General features: G+C 34.0%; 2 protein-coding genes across 3 annotated transcripts; both read right to left on the minus strand.

Moving 5' to 3' along the window:
• Window positions 1-1133: 1133 nt before the first annotated feature.
• LOC128165736 (uncharacterized) lies at window positions 1134-7159 on the minus strand. The gene is made up of 2 exons (XM_052830558.1): window positions 6850-7159; window positions 1134-2541 (listed from the first exon to the last, which is right to left on the minus strand). Exons 1-2 carry the CDS (start codon window positions 6955-6957, stop codon window positions 1516-1518), a joined length of 1134 nt encoding a protein of 377 aa, XP_052686518.1. The 5' UTR covers window positions 6958-7159; the 3' UTR covers window positions 1134-1515.
• An 11331-nt stretch (window positions 7160-18490) lies between these two features.
• LOC128164775 (clathrin light chain A-like) lies at window positions 18491-23342 on the minus strand. Of its 2 annotated transcripts, XM_052828767.1 has the most exons (6): window positions 23160-23342; window positions 22097-22191; window positions 21705-21819; window positions 21075-21186; window positions 20509-20520; window positions 18491-19019 (listed from the first exon to the last, which is right to left on the minus strand). In XM_052828767.1, exons 1-6 carry the CDS (start codon window positions 23293-23295, stop codon window positions 18848-18850), a joined length of 642 nt encoding a protein of 213 aa, XP_052684727.1. In that variant the 5' UTR covers window positions 23296-23342; the 3' UTR covers window positions 18491-18847. The 2 variants fall into 2 exon arrangements, with proteins under 2 accessions (XP_052684727.1, XP_052684733.1); XM_052828773.1 differs by lacking the exon at window positions 20509-20520 and having other exon boundaries at window positions 23160-23336.
• Between the last annotated feature and the right edge of the window lie 1755 nt (window positions 23343-25097).

Consider the following 25097-nt stretch of genomic DNA (forward strand, 5'->3'; position numbering starts at 1 on the left):
TGTAGAAGAGCGCGGAGTAGATTGTAAAACAATGGCTAGAAATGATGTAACTATTCTAACTGCTGAAGATATTGGTGCTCCTCTAAATTATCGAAAACGAAGACGTTGGTGTTTTTGGAAATGTGACTGATGTTTTACTCGGGTCTACAACCTACACAAATTTATCTTACATATATATATGGGGTATTAATTCACTGATCGTTTAGAATTAATTATTTTATGCGAACATATTTGCTATACCTAAGATTTTTTTTATGTTTATTTAAAATATTTATACAATCTGTTATTTCTAAAAAAAATTGATTTTTTATATGACACACAACGTGTTCGATGTGGAATACGGTATGTGAAGCATGCATTCAACAAAAATTGTTTGTCTGCGGACTTGTGTATGTTATCGGCCGACCGTCGACTAATAAATATTCATGCTGGTGTGTCTATGAATTAATTAATTGGAATGCTCCGAGTCCTCCGATACTAGTGTGGAGAGATCACTTTAGCCGACGATACGAGAAAAATTTGTACGCCTGACCTTGGACTTAAACGTGACCCAGGTATTAAAATACTATGCAGAAGGCAGATGATAAGTTATGTTTTATATGTTGGTCTCAAATCAGTTTTTGGCGTCCATCACATAATTTATCGAGCGGCCCATATAACAGTATACGTTTTTTTCGTTTATAATTTTCAATACTTGACATTGTAGTTAACACGATCAAAACAATGCACATTTTATCCGACTAATATCTACATGTTTTTAAACAATATCAAATATTATTTGTCTTTATTAATGTATAGATTTCTGGTACAACTAATTTCTAGTACAATTAGCTTCGAAGAACAAACGTTATGGAACATCGAAATGTAAAGTCAGTCACTTTACACACTAAATATTATTTCCAAACTCACATTTCATACCTATCATTTTAAATGCTAGCTGCAGGTCTGTACCCCCCGGTCTGAAAAAAATCGGATGGACGACCAGATCGGAATTTGTTCAGACCTGGATATACAGACCTACAGCTATATAAATGCTAATGCGAGAACTCAATTCTCAATTCTCGCCTACAGTAAATGTTGTGTATTCGCTGGCAAAAGAAAACTTAATATATGTTTAATTAAATAAAACCTACTTTATAGTTAAGAATTTTTATTCCCCCTTGAATTCCACATGATCATTTGAAATAAATATGCATAAAACAATGTAAACAAAAAGATTATGTTTTAACAATTGAGGGTACCGATATAACAGAAAACAAATGATGAACATGTCCGTGAATTTGGTCTGATTCACACTATTTTGACTACAGCTGGGTATCGTCAAAAAACTTTCATGCATAAGTATGTCATCACGAGAATCTAAAAAAAAATATACAACAAAACTGAAAATACAAATGATAAAGTGAAAAATTCATTTAAATAATGCCTTTACTCTCTATATAATGCCTTTACTCTCTATATAATGCCTATACTCTCACTCCCTCTTCTTCCACCCTCTCTCTTTCATACACACTTTTACGAATTTCTAACAGATACTTCTTTTCTACACAAATATCCCAAATAAAACCACGGATTTCCGGATCCCTTTGGGATGTACAACTGTAGTTCTATATTCGGCTTCAAGGCTTCCCTGCCCTTTTTACTGTACATAGAATACAGCACCTGCTGGTCCGAATTCACCAACTGTTGGTCCAAAAAATATTTGACTGCCCTGTGATACAACTGCTCAAATTGAAGTAGTGCCTCTCCTTTCCCAAGAAATATTCCTCCTCCAACCCATACGATGTTTTTCCTAAATATCGTGAAAGGGTCTATATTCATTGACAGACCCTCCACTCGGTTGACAGATATTTTTCCTGGGTCAAAGCCCGGTGGTATGTCCAAGGTAAAGTCAACCTTTCGTTCCACGACATCCCTAAAATATCCTATATCTAGCCAAGCGAAGTAAGGATTGGTAAAGACGCCTTTGCGTATCGTTTCTGCCACAACCGCATACTTTGAATGTTGGGCCGCGGGATATTCAGGGATTACTGTATTGGGGTAATATTTTGGATAGCCCGTTTGATCCAGGACGGATTTCATTTGGGTCACAAGTTGGAAGGGCCAGAGTTCCGTCCGATTCAGCAGGTATATCATTGTGTTGTTGAGGCGATCGGATCGCAGAGTCTCCATCAACTCCTTAAACTCTTTGCAGTCAGTATACACAACCAGAGGATTCACTAAGAACTTGAATGTGGACGCCCATTTGAAATATGTGTTTGTTGAGAACTTAAGACCTCCGACACCCTTTTGAAACGTTCCGAGATTCCAGTAAGCTGTAACTATGGTGACGTTCCTTGTATTTTTCACGTTATTTCCAACTTTGCTTTCATTTTTTTGTGGTATTTCGACATCACTTTTCTTTTTAACCAAGTTATCTTGTGTGAGGTTTGGAATGAAATTGTCGACACTTGGTATCATAAGCAGGGCATTCTGGGTAAAATTCAGGATGTCCTTGATCCCAGATTTCATTTTTTGAACGGAAGCGGGCGGAATCCATGTCTGCAATTATAAAAAAAAAAAGGAGATATTATCAAATATATGAAGATATACAAAGTACCGGTTTAGCGAGATCGATCATATGAAGGAAAATGATGAAAAAAAACATCAAATTTGCAAACAATTTTTAAAATACCATTGTGTTAAACTATTAATAAATGGATCTTCATGACCACTTTAATTTTACACATTTGGAAAGAAGAGCTGTGAAGATGAGAAACCATGTGTAATATTCAAATCCATTTTCAAGGATGTTACTCAGCCTTTGGGTTGTCACATTCGGGTTGTTATAAAGTTTAATGTCATGAGTAAAATTTGTTCGTCACACAGTCTGACTAAAGCCAGCCCCTACTAATTCACTTCGTTGTAGGCTACAACGAAGTGAATTAGTAGGGGCTGGCTTTAGTCAGACTGTTCGTCACACAAAAAGTATTTATAAAATTTTGTATACTACACATTGAGCTTATGCTTCCATATTTAAAAGACGGATAAACAAACAGACGGACGGGCTAACAAAAAGTGACCAGAAAAGCTCAATTGAGCCTTCAGTTTTGGTGAACTTAAATATTAATCTTCGATCAACATGCTGAAAATGCCAATGGTACGAGTATTTACAATTAACAAATAAAAATAAACGAAATTCAACTTTCTGGTACATTGCATTTGGAGCGCATGTGGTACATAAATGTACATGTAACTATAGTAATACTTTGATGCTTCACAAGATTTCGTCACAGGCACTAATGCTTTGTTCAAGATGAAATAGCCCCTTTGCATGCTTGCACGTACTTTGGTAAATACATATAGTGAGACAGGATCAATGCTTTGCCCACTAGACATACCAGATTGATATTTCGCTAATGCATCTTTGATGTAAAGTAACTTTTTAGTTTGCTTCGCAGAGGCGGATCCAGCATTATGGAAAAGAAAGGGGGTCCAATCGATGAAAAAAATACGTGTAAATTTCAGTATTCGTAAAAAAAAAAACCAAGGACCTTTTGAGTTTTGAAAGTTTTCCGTGCATAAACTTAGGGAGGCTGATTTGTGTTTTTTCTTAACCATATGTACTTGACACAAACTGTAGTTTATTTGCGAAGTTTTAAGAAAATCTGTAATCTGGTTCTTTTTAGGAGCCGTCTCAAAATAAAGGTATACTTACTATAGGAACATATAGGAAATTGTAATTTTCAGCAATTCGAAGCTGATTAATAAATACTACAATGGCTATTTTCCTCGAATTGTAACATGTGATTATTAATATAGGTAAAAAATACTCAATTCTACCGACTGGTTTTTAATGGGCGTCATCTCAAAATATCAAAATGCACAATTTTTTTCTATACTTTAGATTATTAAAAGATTGTTAAAATTGATTCATTCAGGAACTATGAAAATTAACCCTGAGAGTAGCATAATTCTGTGTGTAACATTTACAAGGCGCACAATTTACTTTTGTTTTTTTAAATGATATTTCTTAAAATAATGTACTCCTGCAAATAGAGTCATTAAAGTACATTGGCAACACTCATCTACCGAACAACGGAAAAATCGTGAAAAAAAAGTTTTCCTTAGAAATCTTGATTATTTTTATCTGTATTGTGTTTACTGTGTTCAGTTTCATATATCAGTATAAATACATTGTATTTTACTAGAATGCGCTAAAACATTGGCAATGAAAACTGAAGTCGGCATCCTTAACTTTTTACTCGTCAAAATCTTTTTCAACATCAGAGTGCACTGCATTAAGGATTAGTTGTTTGTTCTTGAAAAGATGAACATGTGAAAAGTTTACAATGACGACGACTACATCGACGACAGACAACGACAGACAACAGACAATTTTGATCAGAAAGGCTAATAATGGAATTTTTTTTTTGAAATCCAGTCAATCCGTATCCAAATAAAACAATCCCGGTCAATCCGTCCCCTATATTCTGGCTTATCCGCCCCCAAAATTTGGTCAAACCGTCCCATCGTATAATTATATAGGCAATGCAAATCCACCCCTTAGGTTTGGTCAAACCATACCCAACTTTGGTCAAACCGTCCCCTGGTATAATGTTAACTTACACATTTTTTGGTCGATCCGTCCCCATTCTTTGGTCAATCCGCCCCCGGTAGATTTATTATTTTATTTATTTATTCTTTTTATTTAAATGAATTCATTTTTAAATGGCTAAATAAATGATGTTTAAATTAATAATAATAAAAAAAACCTATCGTTTCCAAATAGCTACATGTGTATGTATACATGATTTATAAGGATGTCTGCCGGTATCATGTCCTTACTAATTTCTACCTTTTTGAATGTAAAAAATGAAAATTTAAACCCAAAAGTAAAAATCAAAATTTCATCGGAAAAAATTAATAATTCAACCCAAAAAAGCTAAAAAAAAATTTTTTTATCAGAAAAGGGGAATAAAAATGCTTCTGAATGTTTCATCTCAAATATACTTATAAAAACTGTTATTCCAAGACTATCACAATAAATTATTTCTATATTTAACAAGTTGAACGTGAAATTAAAAAAAAAATAATCTGATAAAGAATACATGATTTAATTAATACAGAACTGAGAATGATCAAAAGCTTTCCATTTCCGATGGGTCCATTTCTCACATCCATCACACATAATCGCTGATTTCTTGCACACAGTAAAGGAAGTCAATTTGACAATGAGGTGGAAAATAAAATTGTTTATCAATATACATTTGTATATACCTTTTCAAATTAAAAATCAAAATTTTATTTGGTTAAATCTTTTTCGACGAATAAGATTCTCATCATCTTAGGGCTTCTTATTGTCATGTTGGTAATTTTGTATTTACATCCACCCAGTAAATTCAAAATTTACAACATGACAATACCCATGGACGTACATGTATATACTAATGTACTCGTATGTTATGTACTAGTATGTGTCTGCAATCATGGCAATACCTTGACTAGACGTGTATACGGTGAAAATCTTCATATCCAAATTTATGACACCATACGTCTCTTGTAATTATATATATACCCACCTGTTGTTTTGACAATTAGCGTCATCTGCGTCTTTATTAGTGTGTGAAAACTATGACCACACTTGGTATTTAGCGATAAATATTAATTTGGCCCCGTCTCCTTGAAGATTAGAATTTTATTCAAAAATAAACAAATATAATTAAATATACACTCTTCTGTATTCAAGGTAAATACTATGCATTGATTATTAAATACGATTCGTATTTTGTCAAAATTTGGAATATAGAGACAGTAAAACACAAAACACTACACTGATATTAAAAAAGAAACAAATATTCCACGTAAATCTCACATTATTCTAATTCAGTTATGGAACACATTCAATGTACTTTCTGAATAAATAAATGGAAACAAAAAATTATGTGAAAGATAAACACATTATGTATGTGAAAAAGAAAATGAAAACAAAACCTTGGGGACGGATTGACCAAACTTGGGGACGGATTGACCAAACTTGGGGGCGGATTGATCAAACTTGGGGGCAGATAACGAGCAAAAATTTGGGGGCGGATTGACCAAACTGGGGGGGGGGGGGGGTTGTCTCTGAAAAGTTTTAATTCTGAACTATTTTTTAATTTTGATATTCTATTCATTTCGATGTTAACTAAAGGATATGACAAGAAGTGGGGATAATTTATCAGCTAAATAGTGGAACATTGTACAAGCAAATGCCGACAATGATCTCAGTCTCACTTTTACAAAAGGAATATATATAGTGTCATGTTCAGGAAAGTCTTGGAATTTCCGATTTTTGGAAACATTCTTTTTTTTCAGTATTTCATGCGGGTATTAATGTAGCTAGCATTAGCGGTTTATGTAATTTTCTGTCTTCTTTTTATTTTTCGTATGAAAGGAAGTAAAACTTGGTTATGATACCTAAGTTATGGCTGACATCTAAATTAGCTAAATAATATAATTACATTGTAGATGATAGTAAATTAATTAACTTCATTCGCAGACTGCGTACGATTTAGGTCGCTCTCACACACAAAATTCTCTGACAAGTTACGCCCGCGAGCGATACACACGCGCACTTGCACACCAGATCGCATGTGTGTTAGAGCGTAAAACATCACCACAAGACAGAGAAAGAAAGGGCAAATAATGACCAGGTCCTAGTTATCAGACCAAAGATACACAAAGGCCTATTTTAATTTAACTCTTTAACACGATATTTAGATCTGAAGTGAATTATTCTTAGTCACCTAAGATTGCATACACACCCTCAAACTGACCAATCTATATAATCATAATGAAAAGGCCAGAAAACACAATATTGATACTCACCGGGCTCTCTGTCACTGGGTAATCCAGTACTGACCGCGAGAGAACGAAGTAGATCCCAGCGACTGAAACCACCAGCGCTAAAAGTACTCCCCAAACCTTCCTCATCATATACAGCGGATATCGCCTCCATCACTGTTCCAGTTTTCACCGTGTGGCTTCATTATAGCAGATCTCCAGAAATAGCCGCGGCGGGGGCCGAGTTAATCGGCGGGGAGAAGCTTGTAAAATGATATCCGTTCTGCATGTGCTGTTATATAATTAATCCCCAGTGTTTGAATGTGAATGAATTAATATTTGCAGGGATTGTCTTCAATTACAAAATAGTGGTAAAATTTATATATAGATGATTAATTGTGTATCAAGCAATCTGATTGGTCAATGCAAATGGCACACATTGATAATCTGAATTCAAGGAAAAAACCGAAACTGATAATTCTACATATATATGTTTATTTACCAACCAAAGGCCCTCGGATGGGTGGGGGGGGGTGGGGGTAATGCATTAAAACAATAAAACAACATGATTATAACAAATTATGGATGAAATATATAAAAATTGTACTGTTAAGTAAGCATAACTAAGTTACAATGGGACGTACATCTGATATAACACATACCAAGTTGTCATACACATATATGCAAGTATATATATACATTTATTTGCAAGTACAGATATAAACAGCTATAATTTAACAAATACGCAATCCCTGAAAGCAATACTAGTACATTAAATTAATACATGTATTAATACAGGCTGAGACACATTATATACGGCGCCCAATATGTATTTGAATTCCTAATACAAGTGTATGAAGACATATTATATAATTATACATTTGTGATATATTTTCAAGGTAGGACAGTGAGTTGAAGTATAGAATTTTATACGGAGGGGGTGAAAACTGAATTTTGTTGGCCTGACCACATATAGGGCACCAATTGGGACAATGCCTATTGCAGCATATGGCTATGCATTTCTGTGCGGTCTTGTACCCAAGCACTCAGGCCAGCTTAAAGGAGCAGAAGTTTTTGACTGGTTGTCTTGACTAACAAGGGGCACCAAGGGACAATGCCTATTTCAGTCAGTGTAGTGTTGGCAACTTGACAGTCAGTTTTGCCCCCCCCCCCCCCCCCCCCTTGCAGTCAACACAGCTTGTGAGTGTAAAATGATAAACATAAGTTGAATTAAATGCTACAAAATATACTTTATATTCCGTTGTCCTTAATCATCTTACATATTTGAGTAAGAATGTTAATGTTTTCATTTGTCATATTATAGCCATGTGAGTTTTTTGTCAGTGTCCATTTTATCAGAGTGTTTACAATATTTCTCTATTTTCTTTCTCTTTCCTCCTGAGCATGACTACAGATGAACAAAAAATGTTTTTCACCATCAACTAATTAAATTATTGTTGCATCAAAGACAAAACCTTTCATTTTTGGGAACTGAAGTCTATGAGCTGATATACAAAAACGAATAAAATTTCTTTTATCTTCCAAATTTTTTATTGATCTTAAAAATAATTCACAAGGGAAAAAAATTGTTTAACAATGCAGTAGCTCCTTAGTTTTTATCGGAGTTTACCCCAAGTTGAAAATGCCATTCTTTGATATAGTATTTAAGAATAAACATTTTTAAGTGTTATTTTTAATGTGTATGGTTTTACTGAAGGCAGATCTTTAATTCCAATGATATTAAGGAGAAAAAGGTTGATGGAGCCATACCTTGTGGATGTGTTTTGTTGAAAAGTAAATTTGATTCCAAGTAGGCATTATATAGTAAGAGAAAAAATTGACCAAGATTTTCAAGGCTGAGCCAGTAACTTAGCATGCTTCTTAGTCAAGTTGTCAAAATACAGAGGATATCTTCCCCGTTCGGACAATACTGCAAAATTTGTTGTGGATTTATGTAATCTTAAAATTGATTTGCAAAATTTAAGGGGTTTCTCACACAGTAAATTTGAATAAACTCTTTCTATGGAACAATTACAGGAATGAGCTTTTTTTGTTAAAGCAACCCCAGATTTCAGAAGAATACAACAGTATTGGTTTGATGGTGTGGTCAAATATATGAATAATAGTCTTGACATCAGGGTTTAATGAGATTACGTCTTCTTGAGATTGAATAGAGCTTTGAGAGCTTTTTGGTATAGTTGTTTTTGTGCAAGAGAGAATGAACCAGAGGCGCTAAACACACATTCAAATTCAGTATCAGCAAAAAAGATTAATTTGACTTCGTGTAAAAAAAAGTTGATGCAAAGCACATGCACACTAGTTTTATAAATGATGACATTTAATGGACACATTGAATCATTGTCAGATATAAACAAATGCCATATTGCATCAACTTGATTGTAAATTTTATTGTCTTTAATGTATAGGTGTCACTACAGTACTAAATTTTTACAATATATTCCTACCAAAATCGCGCAACTTTATTGAAAATTTAGATATAGGTTATTAATTAAATAATCTATAGGTGTCACTACAATGCTAAATTTTACAATATATTCCTACCAAAATTGCGCAACTTTAGATACAGGTTATTAATTAAGTAGATCTTCTGGAAAAGATCCTGTGCTTGAGCCTTTTCAGCTCCCCCCCCCCCCCTCCCCCTGGAAACAACATGCATCAAAACATGGAATAGTGAGACATCTTACACATTAATTTTCATCTCATAAAAAATCCGCCCCTGTTGCGGGCGGAAATGCCCCAAATTCAAAGGGGAATTCGGAAATTACTTTGCCTCAGCCATCGTGATCATTCAGGGAATAATTAACTGTAGTGGCACGTTAAGAGATATGAATATGAATAAATTCTTTTTTTTTTCATTTAGAGTTTTTTGAAGACCTTATATGTAAAAAAAATCTTGGTTAAAAAATGGGGTATTTTAAGAGAACATATTCTCAAAATAACTGTATTCATTGTTCGTGATTTGAATTTTAATACAAACTAGAGCCGAGCTCGTTGCAAAACAACGAGTAAGTCTTAATTCGCGCAGCTGCGTCATAAACGTGACGCAACGCAAAATTGATAATATGGTATTATATATTTATTTTATCAACTAAAATACAACATGTTGAACTTTTGTTTCATTTTTTTTTAGCTTTTATTTAGCGTTTACCCGAGCGAATGTAACGATTTGGTCTTTCCCCTGAATTCCCCATAGGAATTTCAAAAACCTTTAATTTGTAATTTACAATATATAAATCAAATATCATCTTCGCTAGCCAAGGGTTTACGATCCGCTTCTCTCCTCTACAAGGATTGTAGAGGAGAGAAGCGGATCGTAAACCCTTGGCTAGCGAAGATGATCAAATATGAGATAGTATTGCAACACAATTAGTTACGACAAATAAATTGAGTTATTATTATCTTTGTTTATTATCATATATCCATTCTAATCTTGTCTGCATGGAAATATAACTATTACTTGGACAGGAAAGCACAAACTCCCCCAGGCACTCAACCAGAGCCGTGCTTGTTTATGCGGACAAGGATCTTGTATGGACGCCAATACACAGCGCCTCGAGGGATATTGTCACTTCTTCAACGTTCTCTGTACGAGTGATGGATGAGTAGACATAAGATGTAATACATACGAGGGTTGTTCGGAAATTATTGAGACAACACAAATATCTCTCTTTCTAAGCAGCGGATTTTAATAAAAATTGGTATGAACATTGAAGAAACATAACCGAATAAATGATCTAAGTAATGCTACAAAATAATTAATAGTTTGTTTATGACAATACATATACAAGTCTGTGGTCGGGGTACCCGGCGCAGGCACACACTCGGAGTTAAAAAAAGTTAAACATCTTTATTTTAAGTGTTGTTAGACTTACAAATCTTGATGAAAGAAATCAAATTATGTATGTTCATTTTGCTCTCTATTGTGACTAACTTTTGTGTAAGTTTTACTGGTGTATGACTTAAAATGCAAGAAATGTACTTATATATTTACCAAGCAATTGAAATCTGACTGAGAAGGTTCATTGAATTTTGACGTCAAGGCGGCGGAGCGAATGCACATGAAATTGGTGTGAACCTCGGAAAAAGACACTATGGGCCAAGAAGTTGCCTAAATAAAAACTATACGATGGAAAAGGGTCAAAAGCTTCAGTAAGTCGAGTTTTTTTTTCAACTGATTGTTTAACTAGACTTAAAAACAAAGGGACTAAATACCTGTATCAAGTACTTATTTTTTCACACAAACTGATTTTAACAATTAAAAGATATATACAAATTGATTGTAAGAGCAATTTCATAGTAAGTTTACTTTTGGGAAGAAATAACTTGATTTTTTCACAAAAAATCAAAAATAGAAAATATATTTAACTGTTGCAATTTTAAATTAAAAAAAAAAGAAGAAAAATGAAGAATTTTTTATGTTTTCCTTTCGTTTGTAAGGTGTTCATAAAATAGGGCCAAGGAAAAACTTTAAAGTAACATTGCGATGATTTTGTGGTTGCGCCGGGTCATTGGATGTAGGCAAGTTTGTAAGCTTACCAGGAATAAACAAATGATGTCATCAACTTCAACATTTATACAATAATAAAGGACATCCTGGTTTATATCCTGGTGAAATTTCAATGATTTATCTTATTACACAAGGAAATTAGAGTAAAAGTCTCAATAATTTCCGAACAACCCTCGTATACCCTTATATATATACGTTCATCAATTTCAAATGGCTTTCATATTTGGTGGTATGGAACACATCCATATTGTGACGCACTTAATATAGAAATAAACAATAAAACTGGGCATAAATATTTTTTTTCTCTTTCCAAAAAGTGTTACCAAATAGCATAGCGCAATGAGTTAGAATGCCAACTACGAATCTGTTAGTTATGAGTTCGAATTCCGCTGGGGCTTCTATATTTTTAACCTTTCCAAAAAATCTTTAAAACACATTTTGTGGTCAAATATTGTAAAATTTGAAATTTTTAAAACGGTGAAAGTATTTTGATTATAATGTATCCTTATCTATTTTAATATCCACAGGTGTCCCCTATCACCTTAATTGTCTTGGCAGTTATCGACTGTCCTATATACATTGTATGTATGATTGTACATTTCAAGACATGTACATTCATCTGTCAAACCCTAAAACTGTAGATTCCTAATCAAACTCGAGGAATTAATATCTGCGTAAAACTGGGAGGAGCACACCTCGCGGAATTTAAAATCTCGCTATTATTTTTCGGCCATATGTAAACTAAATGAAACTATACTAATAATTCGATGTTCGCGATTTCATATTCTCGCGAGGTTTGAGCAAACCGGTTGAATCGCGGAATTAAGTACTCGCGTAAAATAAGGAATCTACAGTATGACGAATAAACACCTTAGATGAATGACTACTCGGGTCCAGTCAGGAGTGACAAGTCCTTAATTCGCCACCAGTGAGGTTCCAGCGTGTTCAAGACAGACAAATAACCAAAGCTATACAATCACCAACTATCAACCTATTTCCCGCAAGCTAAAACTCTACCATCACTGACTATCAACCTATTTTCCGCCTAGACTGTATGATGTGTGTGCTTCGGGGAGAAATAACTTTTCATTTAATTACTTTTATCTGAACTTTTTAAGGACATAAACTGGGACAATAATTTACCTGAAATTCTATATTTATTATTTGTGAGCTGATTAAAAATATTGAACTTTGTGTTCTGTTTCCTTTGCGCTGTGTCACGGCATATCGTTTCTGGCTTGTTCAGTATCTTTATCTAATAAATAACATTATATAAAAGTTTTCCTTCCCCGCGTTAGTTTCCGTTTTAGCAACAGCCGTGCGGCATCCGGCAGATTTCCAAGATCGTACGAATCGAAACACGGGCGGAAAAACAATCTCAATTGTAATACATAGGCGTCCATGATAACCCACTTTTTATATAACCTTAAATATAAAGTGAAAAGACAAATTGCAATCTAGCAAATACTTAGAACCATTTTAACAAGACCTTGGACTTTCAGTAGGACGTAGCTATCTAATTCTTGCGTCAAAACAAGTTAAAATGACGCGGTTTCAAGCGAAATACCGGTATGCACCCGTTGCGTAGTCTAGCTCAAAAGCCAGACAAATCTTGTTGATTTCAGAGAGCCATGGCTGAGTAACCAACAATGAAATAGACAGGCCTACGTCACATTGCTGTTTGACACAACTACCCAAAGTCCAAGCTCTTGTTAAAATGGTTCTAAATACATATGCAAATTGATGGGAAGCGACTTCATCTTGTATATATATTTGAAGTGTTTTCCCATTCTGACGGAAAGGCCAAAAAAGTTGTGATTGATTAATGCAAATCTCAACACAGCCATCGCACGGACTTGAAAAGAGCCCTCTTGCTAGAAAAGGCAGCTCGATCACGCAAATTTACTTGTATATTATCATGATTGTTACTTTATCATTGAAAGAAAATTTATGGGATCGAATTTACAAGAAACACAAGCATAATGAGCTTGAATTTAGTGAATCAAACAACTATAAAAAAGAGGTAATAACTAATTTTTTATTACTTTGTCAAAAATCGAAAGAAATTTATGAAAAATCAATTGTTTTGTTATGTTTTACTTCATAAATGAATTTTTAGCCAGGCTTTGCTGAAAGCAGACACCAGTCTGTAGATACCAAATCCCAAAATGTCACTCAAAATAGCACCACTTCATAAGTCAAAAAACCCCAAACATTGTAAAAGTAAAAGCTTTCGCTATACCAAATGCCCTATTCCAGTTATTAGTGGCGAACACCATTTCAGTGGTCACTCTAGAACAATTAAGAAGGCTTGATGGTCGTTGCCATATTTTAGACTGCATTGATCTTCTTTAAAAGAAGAGCTCTGTATAAAAATATTGGAAAACGGGAAAATTTTAAGATTTTAAGCAAAACTGATGTTTAATTTGTTGACCACCCAGCCTCCTTAAATAAAAAAGAATAGTTTGAACATATTTTATTGCATATAAACATACACCAATGGTTCGAACACAAGTTCTAACAACTTGCGAGGTTCTTACCTGAAAATAACATGAAACGAGACCCGACAGATTGGTTCTATGTATGATAAAAGCGTCCTCCACAGTAAGCTATAAACATAAAAATTTTGCATGGTCCGAATTTTTCGCTATTACAGTATCAAATAATTTTCTGTATATCCAGTAATTTTTGCGATGATCTAATTTTCGCTTTTTTCGTGATCTCTTTTACATCGCAAATAATTAAATACGCAGAAATTATATCCTGTATCATTTTCTATAAGAAACTCTTTTAATCTCAAAAAATAACTGACGCAAATTAAAAATGTATCAGATTTTCCCCTATCTTCGCAAATATTGTGGCACGCGAAAAAAACCCGGATATACGGTATCTTAAAAAAGTTATAGACTTTTGCCTAATTACACCAGCAGAATCGGTCTCCTTTCAAAATTAGAAATATTCAAAGTACCTGGTATGTTAAATAATTTCTTTTTGGGCATACAAAAAACTACAAACTGCATTATGGGAATGTTTAGTAAAAGGGAACTGTTTGGTTTCTTCCCCTGAATGATTGGGTTTATTCAACCCGCATGTTATGCGTTGATTGTAAACGAAGCAAGCTTTAGTAAAATTAGTGAACTAAATGTACACATGTTTGATTTTGATTTACCAAAACATTACAACCTTTTTCATTAAAATATGGCTTAATTGATCAGGAAAACTACTGCACTGTCTTTTACTATACATACTTAGCATAACAATCGTTTAATAAAGCATTATTTCGCCTACACGTGATTGGACGTAAAGAGCCTGTTAGCTCCAGGTACCTAAATGTTGCAATATGATTTTCAAAACCTAAATACTGATTCTATAACGGTGACTGTAACAAATGATTTGTCATACATTCGGAAAACTCTGTGTATAAATGACAGTTGATATGCTGAACCGTGATAATTTCAAGCAAAATGCAATGGATCTGAGTGTAAATAGAGTACTTGTATAGTGTTAATGAAGAGATCCGTTTATATTGGGTGTGCTCACACTCAGACTGAAATAAACAAGATAATCTTTTTAAAAAAAGCCCCAGAAGATTAGATACGTGCAACTTAACCTCTCTGTTCTTTTCATGTTGCAATTACATTTGTAAGTGTAAAAGAGAGAAAAAAAATATTCACTACTTAGTGGATTCGATCCAGCGACCACAAAATCAAAATGATCTCAGAGTTACCACTATGCCACGCATCTTAGGCTTTTAGAAGATGTATTTGCAATATATGGCTACATACATGATTGTATAAGAAGAAACACTGATTGAAATACATGTTTTTGTCTATTTTTCAATAAGAAGACCATGTTAAACCAAAACTAATTCAATATAAACGCTTACTACTATATCGTTAACTTTAACTATAACTTTAATCAAATTTCTTTGGTTTAAAGTGGTTCAAATTTTGTCAAATATCCATTTTTTTTGGTATTCTATAACTATTTTTCTATATATCCCTAACAAAGCCTGCATATATTGATGATATCTTGTAAGATAATTAAGACTCTTTCAGCATGGTAATTGTGTTATTTGCGTTTCTTTGAGTATATTTTAACTAAATATTGTTATAACTTTGAAAATATCTTATTTTTGCAAAAGTGCTTCTGTTATTTTCGCCCCTGTTATTTTCGCCCTTCTACATCCGCTAACGGTTTCGCCCCGTCTTAAATTCGCCCAGACACACTTGTGTACTAAAGAGATAACTTGGAACATTGGAATTTGCCCAGTCTTAAATTCGCCCGCTGACAACGAGAGCGAAAGGGGCGAAAATAAAACGGGGGCGAGTATTTCCCTCTATACAGTATATTTTAAGTGAAATCGTATATCAAGTGCGCTTTACCTCTTTATACAATGTAAATGGAAATTTATAGCCTAATGCAAATGAAAATTATACAATGCAAAAGGAAAATCATACAATACAAAAAAGAGTTATGGAATACAAATAGAAAATTATACAATAGTATTAAATTAAATTTATACAAATGGAAAAGATTGCAACGTTTGACATGCCATACATGTTATATTATTAAATAATTAATTTAAGTAATTTCACAATACTTTGACTGTAATATAATGTAATTAAAGTTTTAACGTAATGTTGATAGCGCGTGTGCTACTGAAAAAAAATGAAATAGACAATATTTAAATTTCTAAGGTCAATCTAAATCCCATGAATTTCTACTATATTTCTCTAGTTTAAAACAAACTTAAACTTGTAGGAAAACTGAAAAACGTTTTGGAAGTTTCGGGTGTCGACACAGTACTTAGTTCGCTGTAAATCTGATTCATACCTGGTTACTTCCGCGTATAACACCAGTAAAGAAGCTAAACATGGAATTACACTACCCTCTGGGGCTTTGTAACCGTTAGCTGAATGTGTCATTATTACACCGTGGAACTCCGTCATTCACCAAGGAAGAGAAAATGATTTACAGAAGTTCTAAATGGACGGATTCTTCTGAATTTGGAACTAGTCGCGATGCACGGTGTTCTCGGAATGTGGACTGTTTCTGACCGCGTGAACTTCATTGACAATCACACGTACTGTAAGCGCCATCAGTACGACATGGTGTATTGCCAGAAACCCCAAAGATACACTGATAATTCACACATTGACAAATCTAGGATTAACTGTGACAGAAGTTCTAGGATAGATTGTATTGAAACTACGGAAGTTTTCGTGGAGCGGTCCTCCTGTAATATCAGAAGCTGTTGTTGCTGGTTGCTGCTTTTGGTCTTCCTTGGCGCATTCCTGGTGCTTTATATGAACATTGCTGTACCCGATGCTATACAGAGTCAGCATCCCGCGCCCGAACTGATGGTCGTGATGATAGACAGTAGCGAGTATAGGACCAGTGACTACTCCGTGTTTGATCATGATGAGGAATATTTTAGGTCTTATTTGGACTTCTAAACGTGTACAATTTTTTACAATGTACGTCTGTATGAAAAATCTTAGAAGTGATGTGGTTCATTTGAGTGATTCAATAAAACAATATGAAACGTGGTATCTTAAGCACAGGAATTATTTTTACAAAAATGAATAGAAAAATTTACTTGTACGTGGCTGGAGAGCGATTTTCAAAAGAGGTATTTTGCAACCCAAAAATATGCCTAAAAAGTCCGCCCGGACCCTTGTTATGTAAAGAGGTATAGCCCCTTTTCCTATTAGTTCGCCCACACCCTTGTTTGAACAGTGGTTTTATAATTGTGTCTGTAAGCACTGATTTGTCATAAATTCAGGAAATCTGATCTAGAAATGAATTTATAAAATTGTGTATAAGTCAGTTGTTATTCTGAGCCGTGATAACTTCCAGCAAAATGCAATGAATGAAATGTAAATAGAGTGAAGAGATCTGTTTATATTTGATGTGCTTATACTTAGAATTAAACAAAAGATATTAAAAAAAAATCCAGTAGATTAGATACATATTATTTAAACTCTATTCTTGTTATGCTTGCAGTGAAAAGAAAAAAAATATTTACTACTTGGTGGAATCGATCCAGCGATCGCATAATCAAAAAGGCCTAGTAAGCGTTACCACTAGCCCACGCATATATACCACTTTCAATGATGTCTTTTTAATACATGTATATGTGGCTATATACATGATTATGGTAGAAGAAAAGTCACTAATTGGAATATATGTCTAATTTTCAGTACGAAGACCACGTTAAAACAAAATTAATTAATGTCAACATGTACTACAATACCTCTGAAACATAATATTAGTCGGATTTCTTTGGTTCAAATAGTCAAATACCGCAATTTTTAATGCATACTATTTTTCTATATAATTATTGGATAGTAAAACAATTAAAACTCGTTTTACATGGCAATCGTGTAATTTTCTTCTCTTTGAATGTACGTGTATTTTAACTAAATAAATACTGCATAATACTGAAATTGCCTGATGTTTGCAAAAGCGCTATACTGGAAGCGAAATCGCGTATTAAGTGCGCTATACCTCATAAGGTTGAATATCCCCTTTTTTTATATTCATAATGTGTAAAGAATATCTGAAGTAATTAACAAACACAAATATATTTCAACTTGGCCATTAGGTCATACATCTATACTTCATCGATCGAAAACATTGCTTGGCCTTTGCATTCCGAAAGTTTGGCTTGACGGAAAAGGCCGAGCGATGTTCCGATATTATTTTTCATATCACACTTCAAGTTTGTAAAATTTTCGTTATCGCAAAAATGAAATCTGATATAAGCGCAATGTTTTGATAGACAATGGAACGGTGCCACTTGCTGAAAGTTTCCACCTAAAACAAATTGGGTATCAACTACAGAAACATCTTAGTCACCCTTTGATTCTTTTAAATTTTGTTCGACTTTTATTTTTTATGTATTTTACGCTATTTTAAAATTTCATATCTACATTTTATAATTTCATAATTTCTGCATTTACCTGTGTTATCTAGTAATCAAGGAACAAACTTCGGGAAAAAAACTGTTTCAGTAGCTGCAGGTCTGTAGCTTCCAGTCTGAGAAAAAGGTCTTCCATTCGATTTTTTTCAGACTGTTACATGTAGTTACAGGCCTGCAGTTAGTGTTTCAGGTGTAAAATTGTGTACTGATAAAACCACAAACTCTGTATTTTACTGTCACAATCATGTATTTTAACACGTTGTACATGTATAATTTAAAAATTCTAGTAAACTTCTTTTCAAACAATTCTTTGTACTTTTGTTTCCGTTTTTACATACATTGACACTGAATGAATAATGAAAGGGAAAAAATTCAAGGACTAAACATCTTGCTAATTTCTAGTTATGAATTGATTTCTAAGTCTGTATTAATTGAAGTGAGTAATTCAAATAATCAAGGAAAATAATAATGGCAACAAAAATACAAATCCAATCTTGTTGTAATGTCTATGATACACTGACAACGGAATCTCTAACGTCGATCATTCACAACACACAAGGGCAATCCCTGTAAACAGCATGGCCCCTTCACCTCACTAATGGCGTCTGCTTCAGTTGAAGGAGAATGGAGCGTAGCCGCGACACGTCCTTGGTGTTTTTGGAATTTTTGGGGTTAAACTCGCATATTCTGCAGATTTTCTCCCACTCTCCCCCGGGCTGTGTGGTATCCCTATCTTTCTTGAATGCTTCCTCGGCCGTCCTACAAGGGGGAGACACAGCTCAGTAAACTGTACATGGATATGGACAGCGGTTAAAATCATAGTACCGGTAATGTAACCATTTAACAAGACCGTAGACTTTTATTATGATGTATATACTACTAATATCTACAGCTCAGTATACTGTACATGGATATGGACTGTGGTTAAAATCATAGTACTGGTAATGTAACCATTTAACAAGACCGTAGACTTTTATTATGATGTATATACTACTAATATCTACAGCTCAGTATACTGTACATGGATATGGACTGTGGTTAAAATCATAGTACCGGTAATGTAACCATTTAACAAGACCGTAGACTTTTATTATGATGTATATACTACTAATATCTACAGCTCAGTATACTGTACATGGATATGGACTGTGGTTAAAATCATAGTACTGGTAATGTAACCATTTAACAAGACCGTAGACTTTTATTATGATGTATATACTACTAATATCTACAGCTCAGTATACTGTACATGGATATGGACTGTGGTTAAAATCATAGTACTGGTAATGTAACCATTTAACAAGACCGTAGACTTTCATTATGATGTATATACTACTAATATCTACAGCTCAGTATACTGTACATGGATATGGACTGTGGTTAAAATCATAGTACTGGTAATGTAACCATTTAACAAGACCGTAGACTTTCATTATGATGTATATACTACTAATATCTACAGCTCAGTATACTGTACATGGATATGGACTGTGGTTAAAATCATAGTACTGGTAATGTAACCATTTAACAAGACCATAGACTTTCATTATGATGTATATACCACTAATATCTACTTCTCGCATCACAAATTGAAAATGGCGCTGGTCTCAAGCAAAATATGCACAAATTGCTTTAGCACAGCTTTAGATTTGGACAAATGTTATTGACTTCAAATAAGCAATAACTGAATGGCCGACAATTAAACAGACAGGAAATAGGACTACGTCACATTGCAGCTTGCCACAACTACTCAAAGTTTATGGTCTTGTTAATAGGCTTCTTGACATACAAGTGCAAATCTGAAACTGTTGCAGGAAAAACTTCTCAATCAATGGAGAACATTCCAAAGAAACCCAACACAAAAAGGAAACCATAACAGAACATATAAAATTCCAGACACAGGAACAATGACAAAGTTCTAGGGTAAATGTTTACCTGAATACACTGCTGTAATATTTAAATGGATAAGTTCTCTGTATAAATTAAGCAGTAGTCTACTTTATGAAATATAGAGCATGTTTACCAAGTTATATCTATCACTCATACTAAGGAGGATGAAGCAGAGAGAGAGAGAGTCTGAGAGAGAGAGAGAGAGAAAGAGAGAGAGAGAGAGAGAGAGAGAGAGAGCGGACATGTACAACAGAACACAACACAAGCAATCTTCTACTTTGTACACACTGAGCCTACACAGTTTTTTACAATACTGATATCACCACAATAAGCAACCTGTATTATAAATAATACTTACATATTATGTTTTCTATGCAAGTGAAAGCACATAATAAAGCAAATAATTAGTAGAAATACAGGTAAGTGTCAGTAAAAGGGTGTGAACATTGCTGTAAAAAGAGGGAGTGTGAAACATTGCTGTAAATACAGGGAGTGTTCAATTACTCAGAAGTCTCTCAATCATATAAAGCTTTGGTACATTGCTTGCATCACAAAAACAGGATAAATCAGTAAGAGATTCCAGTATCATTACAAAATATGTCTATAATCAATTCATATGCGATCTATCACCATGATCACTGTCTTTCATTATTTCAAATGTGCACGGTAAAGGGAAGAAACTCTTTGATGTACAGTATCAAGAATATATTCATCAATGTATATATTTTGGAAATCTTGGCATAACATTGCAAGCATTAAAAAAATTGCATCTTCATTTAAGTAGCAGCGCTAATGAATAATTTTCACATCCAGCTAAGCCACGACACTTTACTTCCCCCTCCATCTTACCTGCTACTCACCCACCAACTCTCACCCTGCCAGCTAAGCCAGGCACCCCCCCTTTCCCCTATCCCCTGTAGCTACCTGTTAGTCTCCCGGGTCTTCTGGACTTGTTCATTGTGATGTTTGTACCAATCATCTAGCTCCTTCTTGGCCGCTTCTCTCCAAGCCTCCTTCTTCTGTGCCTCTTCAGCATCTATTGGCCAAAAATATTGCGATCAGAATACCATTCAAATTCACTGTCAATGTTATGTAGGCTACAACAACTAGATTTAAGTATTACATGTAGTTTGTATTCTTGCTCTGACACAAAGACTTCTCTATCATTTATATTAAGAATAAACCCTTCTAGCTAACTAAAAACACCCTCAAGCTAACCAACAACACATGTTTTATATCACATATCAGGAGTTGGTTTTATGTTGAGGACTAATATTTTAATATTTTATGTAGCTATTTTATCAGTGTTTTAAACTCGTATTGTAAACAATGACTTGCAGCTTTAAGATTATCAAAACTCATTGGGACACTAAGTGGTATAAATGTATATTCTATCATCTAAAAGTGGTGATTTAAGAAATACAAAAAAAAAAAATCCATTTTAAGATGAGGAAATGAAAAAATATATGTAGTAATTCTAAAATTCCAAGTTTTCTAAGATGATACATAGTTTTGAGAGTCAGTCCATAGATAAGAATGAGTGTATGGCAGTACCTTTCTTCTCCAGTCTCATCTTTTGTTCCTCTCTCCAGATCCTGAGTTTCTCGGGTTCTGCCCTCTCTTTGTCTACAGAGGAGATGGCTGAGTATGCGTCACTTGGTCCATTTGACTACAAAAAACAAAGAGTATGCGTCACTCGGTCCATTTGACTACAAAAAGCAAAGAGCTTCAACCTCACGTTAAATCAATTCAATAGTATAATTTCAGTCATGATCATTGTTTCTGTACATAAACCCTAAAACATTGTTATTATTATTAAAATGAACAGCAAATAAAATCAATTTTGTGCTCATTTTATTGAAAGTATTGTTTAATAACTTTAAGGTACCATTCACAGAAACAGCAAAGGGTATGTATCAAGGGTCACTGAGGTGATTATTCTGTACCTGACTTTCTTCAAATTGGTTTTCACCCATGAAATCTGGTGCTCCATTCATCATTTGGGGTTCTCCATCATCAAACATATCAAACTGCTCTCCCCCTATAAAATAATAGATATTTTCAAATAAATTTGATGTATTCAAGACAGAACAACCTATTTTGTTAATAGAAATTCAAAGTCTAAACATCAGCAAATTAAGTTGTAATTGAGTTACACTTTTTGAAATTGAAATGGGAACTATTAAAGGAAACTCATCAAACACTTAACGCTGCACTCCATTTCCTCATGTTTCATCTGACAATTCAAACTTGTTTTACAGTTTACTAACAGCAAACTTAGGCTCATAAAATAAAGTGTTTTCCATTATGATAAACACAAAGTTACTTCTTATAAAATAAAATAACAGAAATCTACCTATTGGGTTAACCCAGATTTAATGATTGATCCAAAAGATGTGTTTTGAATCAACTTTATATAAAGGTTTCAATTTTCCGGAACAGCTGGATTATACAAAAACATGTTAACCAAATGTTGATACCGGTACTTTATGTGTATTTCAATAAAAAATTTACAATATTTTTGGCAAATATACTGTAATATTTCCACATGTACTGCATGGTAAATGTCTAAAACAATTTGGGCATCTTTCCCTTACAAAGCATTAAGGCCCATTACGCTTCTAAATAATGATTAAGTTAAACTTGCCATTGTCCTCAGAGCAGGTGTATAATGTATTCAGGTTGGCTAAAGTGTAAGTTGACTGGACACCCATAGATCAAATGATAACTAGTTTACAATTACCTGTATTCATAATTAGTTGTGCTGACAGCCGTTTTCACTTAATGTTTAATCAAACTATTATTTGATATTAATCTTTCTTCAAGTTTAAATAATTTCGTAAACATAAACACCGATGTCCTATCAGCATTATTCATTTCTCTAAATTATCCAATTCACAGCAATTTGGTCAGTACTAGGTATGTTATGCTGTTTTTTGAACAGGTGACCGGTGGGCGGAACACGAACGATTGTTACATTAAATCAACAAATCAAAACAGAAAGATTACCTCCATTATCTTGTGGGACGTTGTCGTCCTCTAACCCCGCTAATTCAGACTGTTCCCTGGCCAGAAATGCTGCGGCTGGGTCCTCTTCGGTATTTTGTGCTGGAGGCTCACTGTCGAAAGCGTCAAATTCAGACATCTTGAAATATCAGTGTGACGTCAATGACCGAGGTGTATCGAAATCAATTGTCACCTACTTCCGGATAGTTCCGGAAACACGTGGGCCAAAGATTTGTGATGCTCTATTACTGTTTATTTTATTTTAGTAAATAATTTATTCATAACCCGATGGGTTTTTATAGTACATATGTATTAAGTAATCTTTTAAAAATAAAAAAATAAATTTATTACTCCACATTAATTTCGATCGTCTAAATATGTTGATTTCGTTCAATCTCTGAGATTTCGTTCCCTAATTAACGAAAAGAATGATTGAACTTATTACATCCTTCCGCCGTATGTTCACGATTTTTCAGCTCCTCTTTGTTACACGACATAAAATAAAGATTTAAAAACACAAAGTAAAATAATATATAATCAAAATCAATTAAACGCAGTTAAATAATGAACTTTTCTTTAAATAAAATCTGCAATTCTTATATGAGCTCGGGGGGTGGGGGGGGGGATTATCAATGAACAGAATGTTTATTAATTGTAATAGCTAGATCCTTTGGTACCATAACTGACTACTCGACCTCTGCACATGTTTAAGATTCACTCTATGAATAAAAATGAGATTTATGATTGATGCATATATTGACAAAAACCACATGTGGCGCAAGCCAACATACATACAGTATGATAAAGATAGTTAGAACATAGACTATCTTATTTCTTATAAGTTTCATATGTTAAATGCATCAAGTATAAAACTACAAACATTTCTTGCTGATTTAACATCTGCTGAAAATGGAAAAATTAACGTATGCCACTATGGTTGACTAATTAAAACCTTGTTTAGATTTTGTGTACTGATCAATTGGCTGTAAAATGACAATTTTCCATTACCGTTTTCTAAATTTTTTTTTAATGTTTTCAAAAACTATATTTTCAAAATACCTTTTCAAATTATTTTCAAAATCATTTATAGATACTGCATTAGCATTTGAACCAATAATATCATCAAGTACTAGTATTCTTCGTGTACAGTTTGCCAACAAGTTTGTCCATTTCCTGCAAGTTTTTCGTCCTCTAAAAATGTATGTTGCAAAAGCAAGTTCGAGTTCTCTTAATCTAAAACAATTTTCTGCAAGCTGTAATAATATCTATATAAAATTTATACATTCTTAAAAATTGGGAAGTGCACCAAACTGTATTCTAACTGCTAAATTAGAAATGTGAACCCTTGAAATGTCTTTCAAGATAAAATTTTGAAAGTTTTCAAATGGAGTTTTGTCAAAATCGTTTGTTATTTTAAAACAAATCACTAATCGGCCAAATTTTCGAGGCACAAGTCAAATTTGGCATAATGCGTGATTCATATTGAACCTTTCCTGAAAGAATATGTGATTGTTTGGTACTTTTGATTACATACAATATGCCTTCCTTGATTTACCTGCTAAATTCTCACAAACACGTTTCAATTTACAATTATGTTTTAGGACAACATTCAAATATTTATGGAACCGTTTTAACAAGAGCTTGGACTTTCTGTGGGATGTTACTACCTAGTTTGCTCATCAAAACAAGCTGTCAGATATTGACCACCTTTCGTCGAATTCGCTAAGAGCTAGAGATGCCCATCAACATTCATAGACTGTCAAAACCGGAAAGTTGTTTACCAAGATCTGCTCTATTCATCAACAAAAGCAATAACATCTTCTTCATACCTCATTGCTTTATTAGTCCCCTACCGGTTTCACCGGAGGGGACTATAGCTTTCCTCTGCGTCCGTGTGTCCGTCAGTCCGTCCGTCTGTCTGTCCCACTTCAGTTTTCCACA

The sequence above is a fragment of the Crassostrea angulata genome, chromosome 1, assembly GCF_025612915.1.
Source record: "Crassostrea angulata isolate pt1a10 chromosome 1, ASM2561291v2, whole genome shotgun sequence".
Classification (NCBI taxonomy): domain Eukaryota; kingdom Metazoa; phylum Mollusca; class Bivalvia; order Ostreida; family Ostreidae; genus Magallana; species Magallana angulata.

Bases quoted from the DNA above. Each gene is read 5' to 3' on its own strand.
- LOC128165736 (XM_052830558.1), bottom strand. From the start codon at position 6,957: ATGATGAGGAAGGTTTGGGGAGTACTTTTAGCGCTGGTGGTTTCAGTC. The intron at 2,542-6,849 runs GTGAGTATCAAT...TTATAATTGCAG, and splicing joins ACCCAGTGACAGAGAGCCCG to ACATGGATTCCGCCCGCTTC.
- LOC128164775 (XM_052828767.1), bottom strand. From the start codon at position 23,295: ATGTCTGAATTTGACGCTTTCGACAGTGAGCCTCCAGCACAAAATACC. The intron at 21,820-22,096 runs GTACAGAATAAT...TGTTTTTTGTAG, and splicing joins ACCAATTTGAAGAAAGTCAG to TCAAATGGACCAAGTGACGC. The intron at 21,187-21,704 runs GTACTGCCATAC...TTTGGCCAATAG, and splicing joins GATGAGACTGGAGAAGAAAG to ATGCTGAAGAGGCACAGAAG.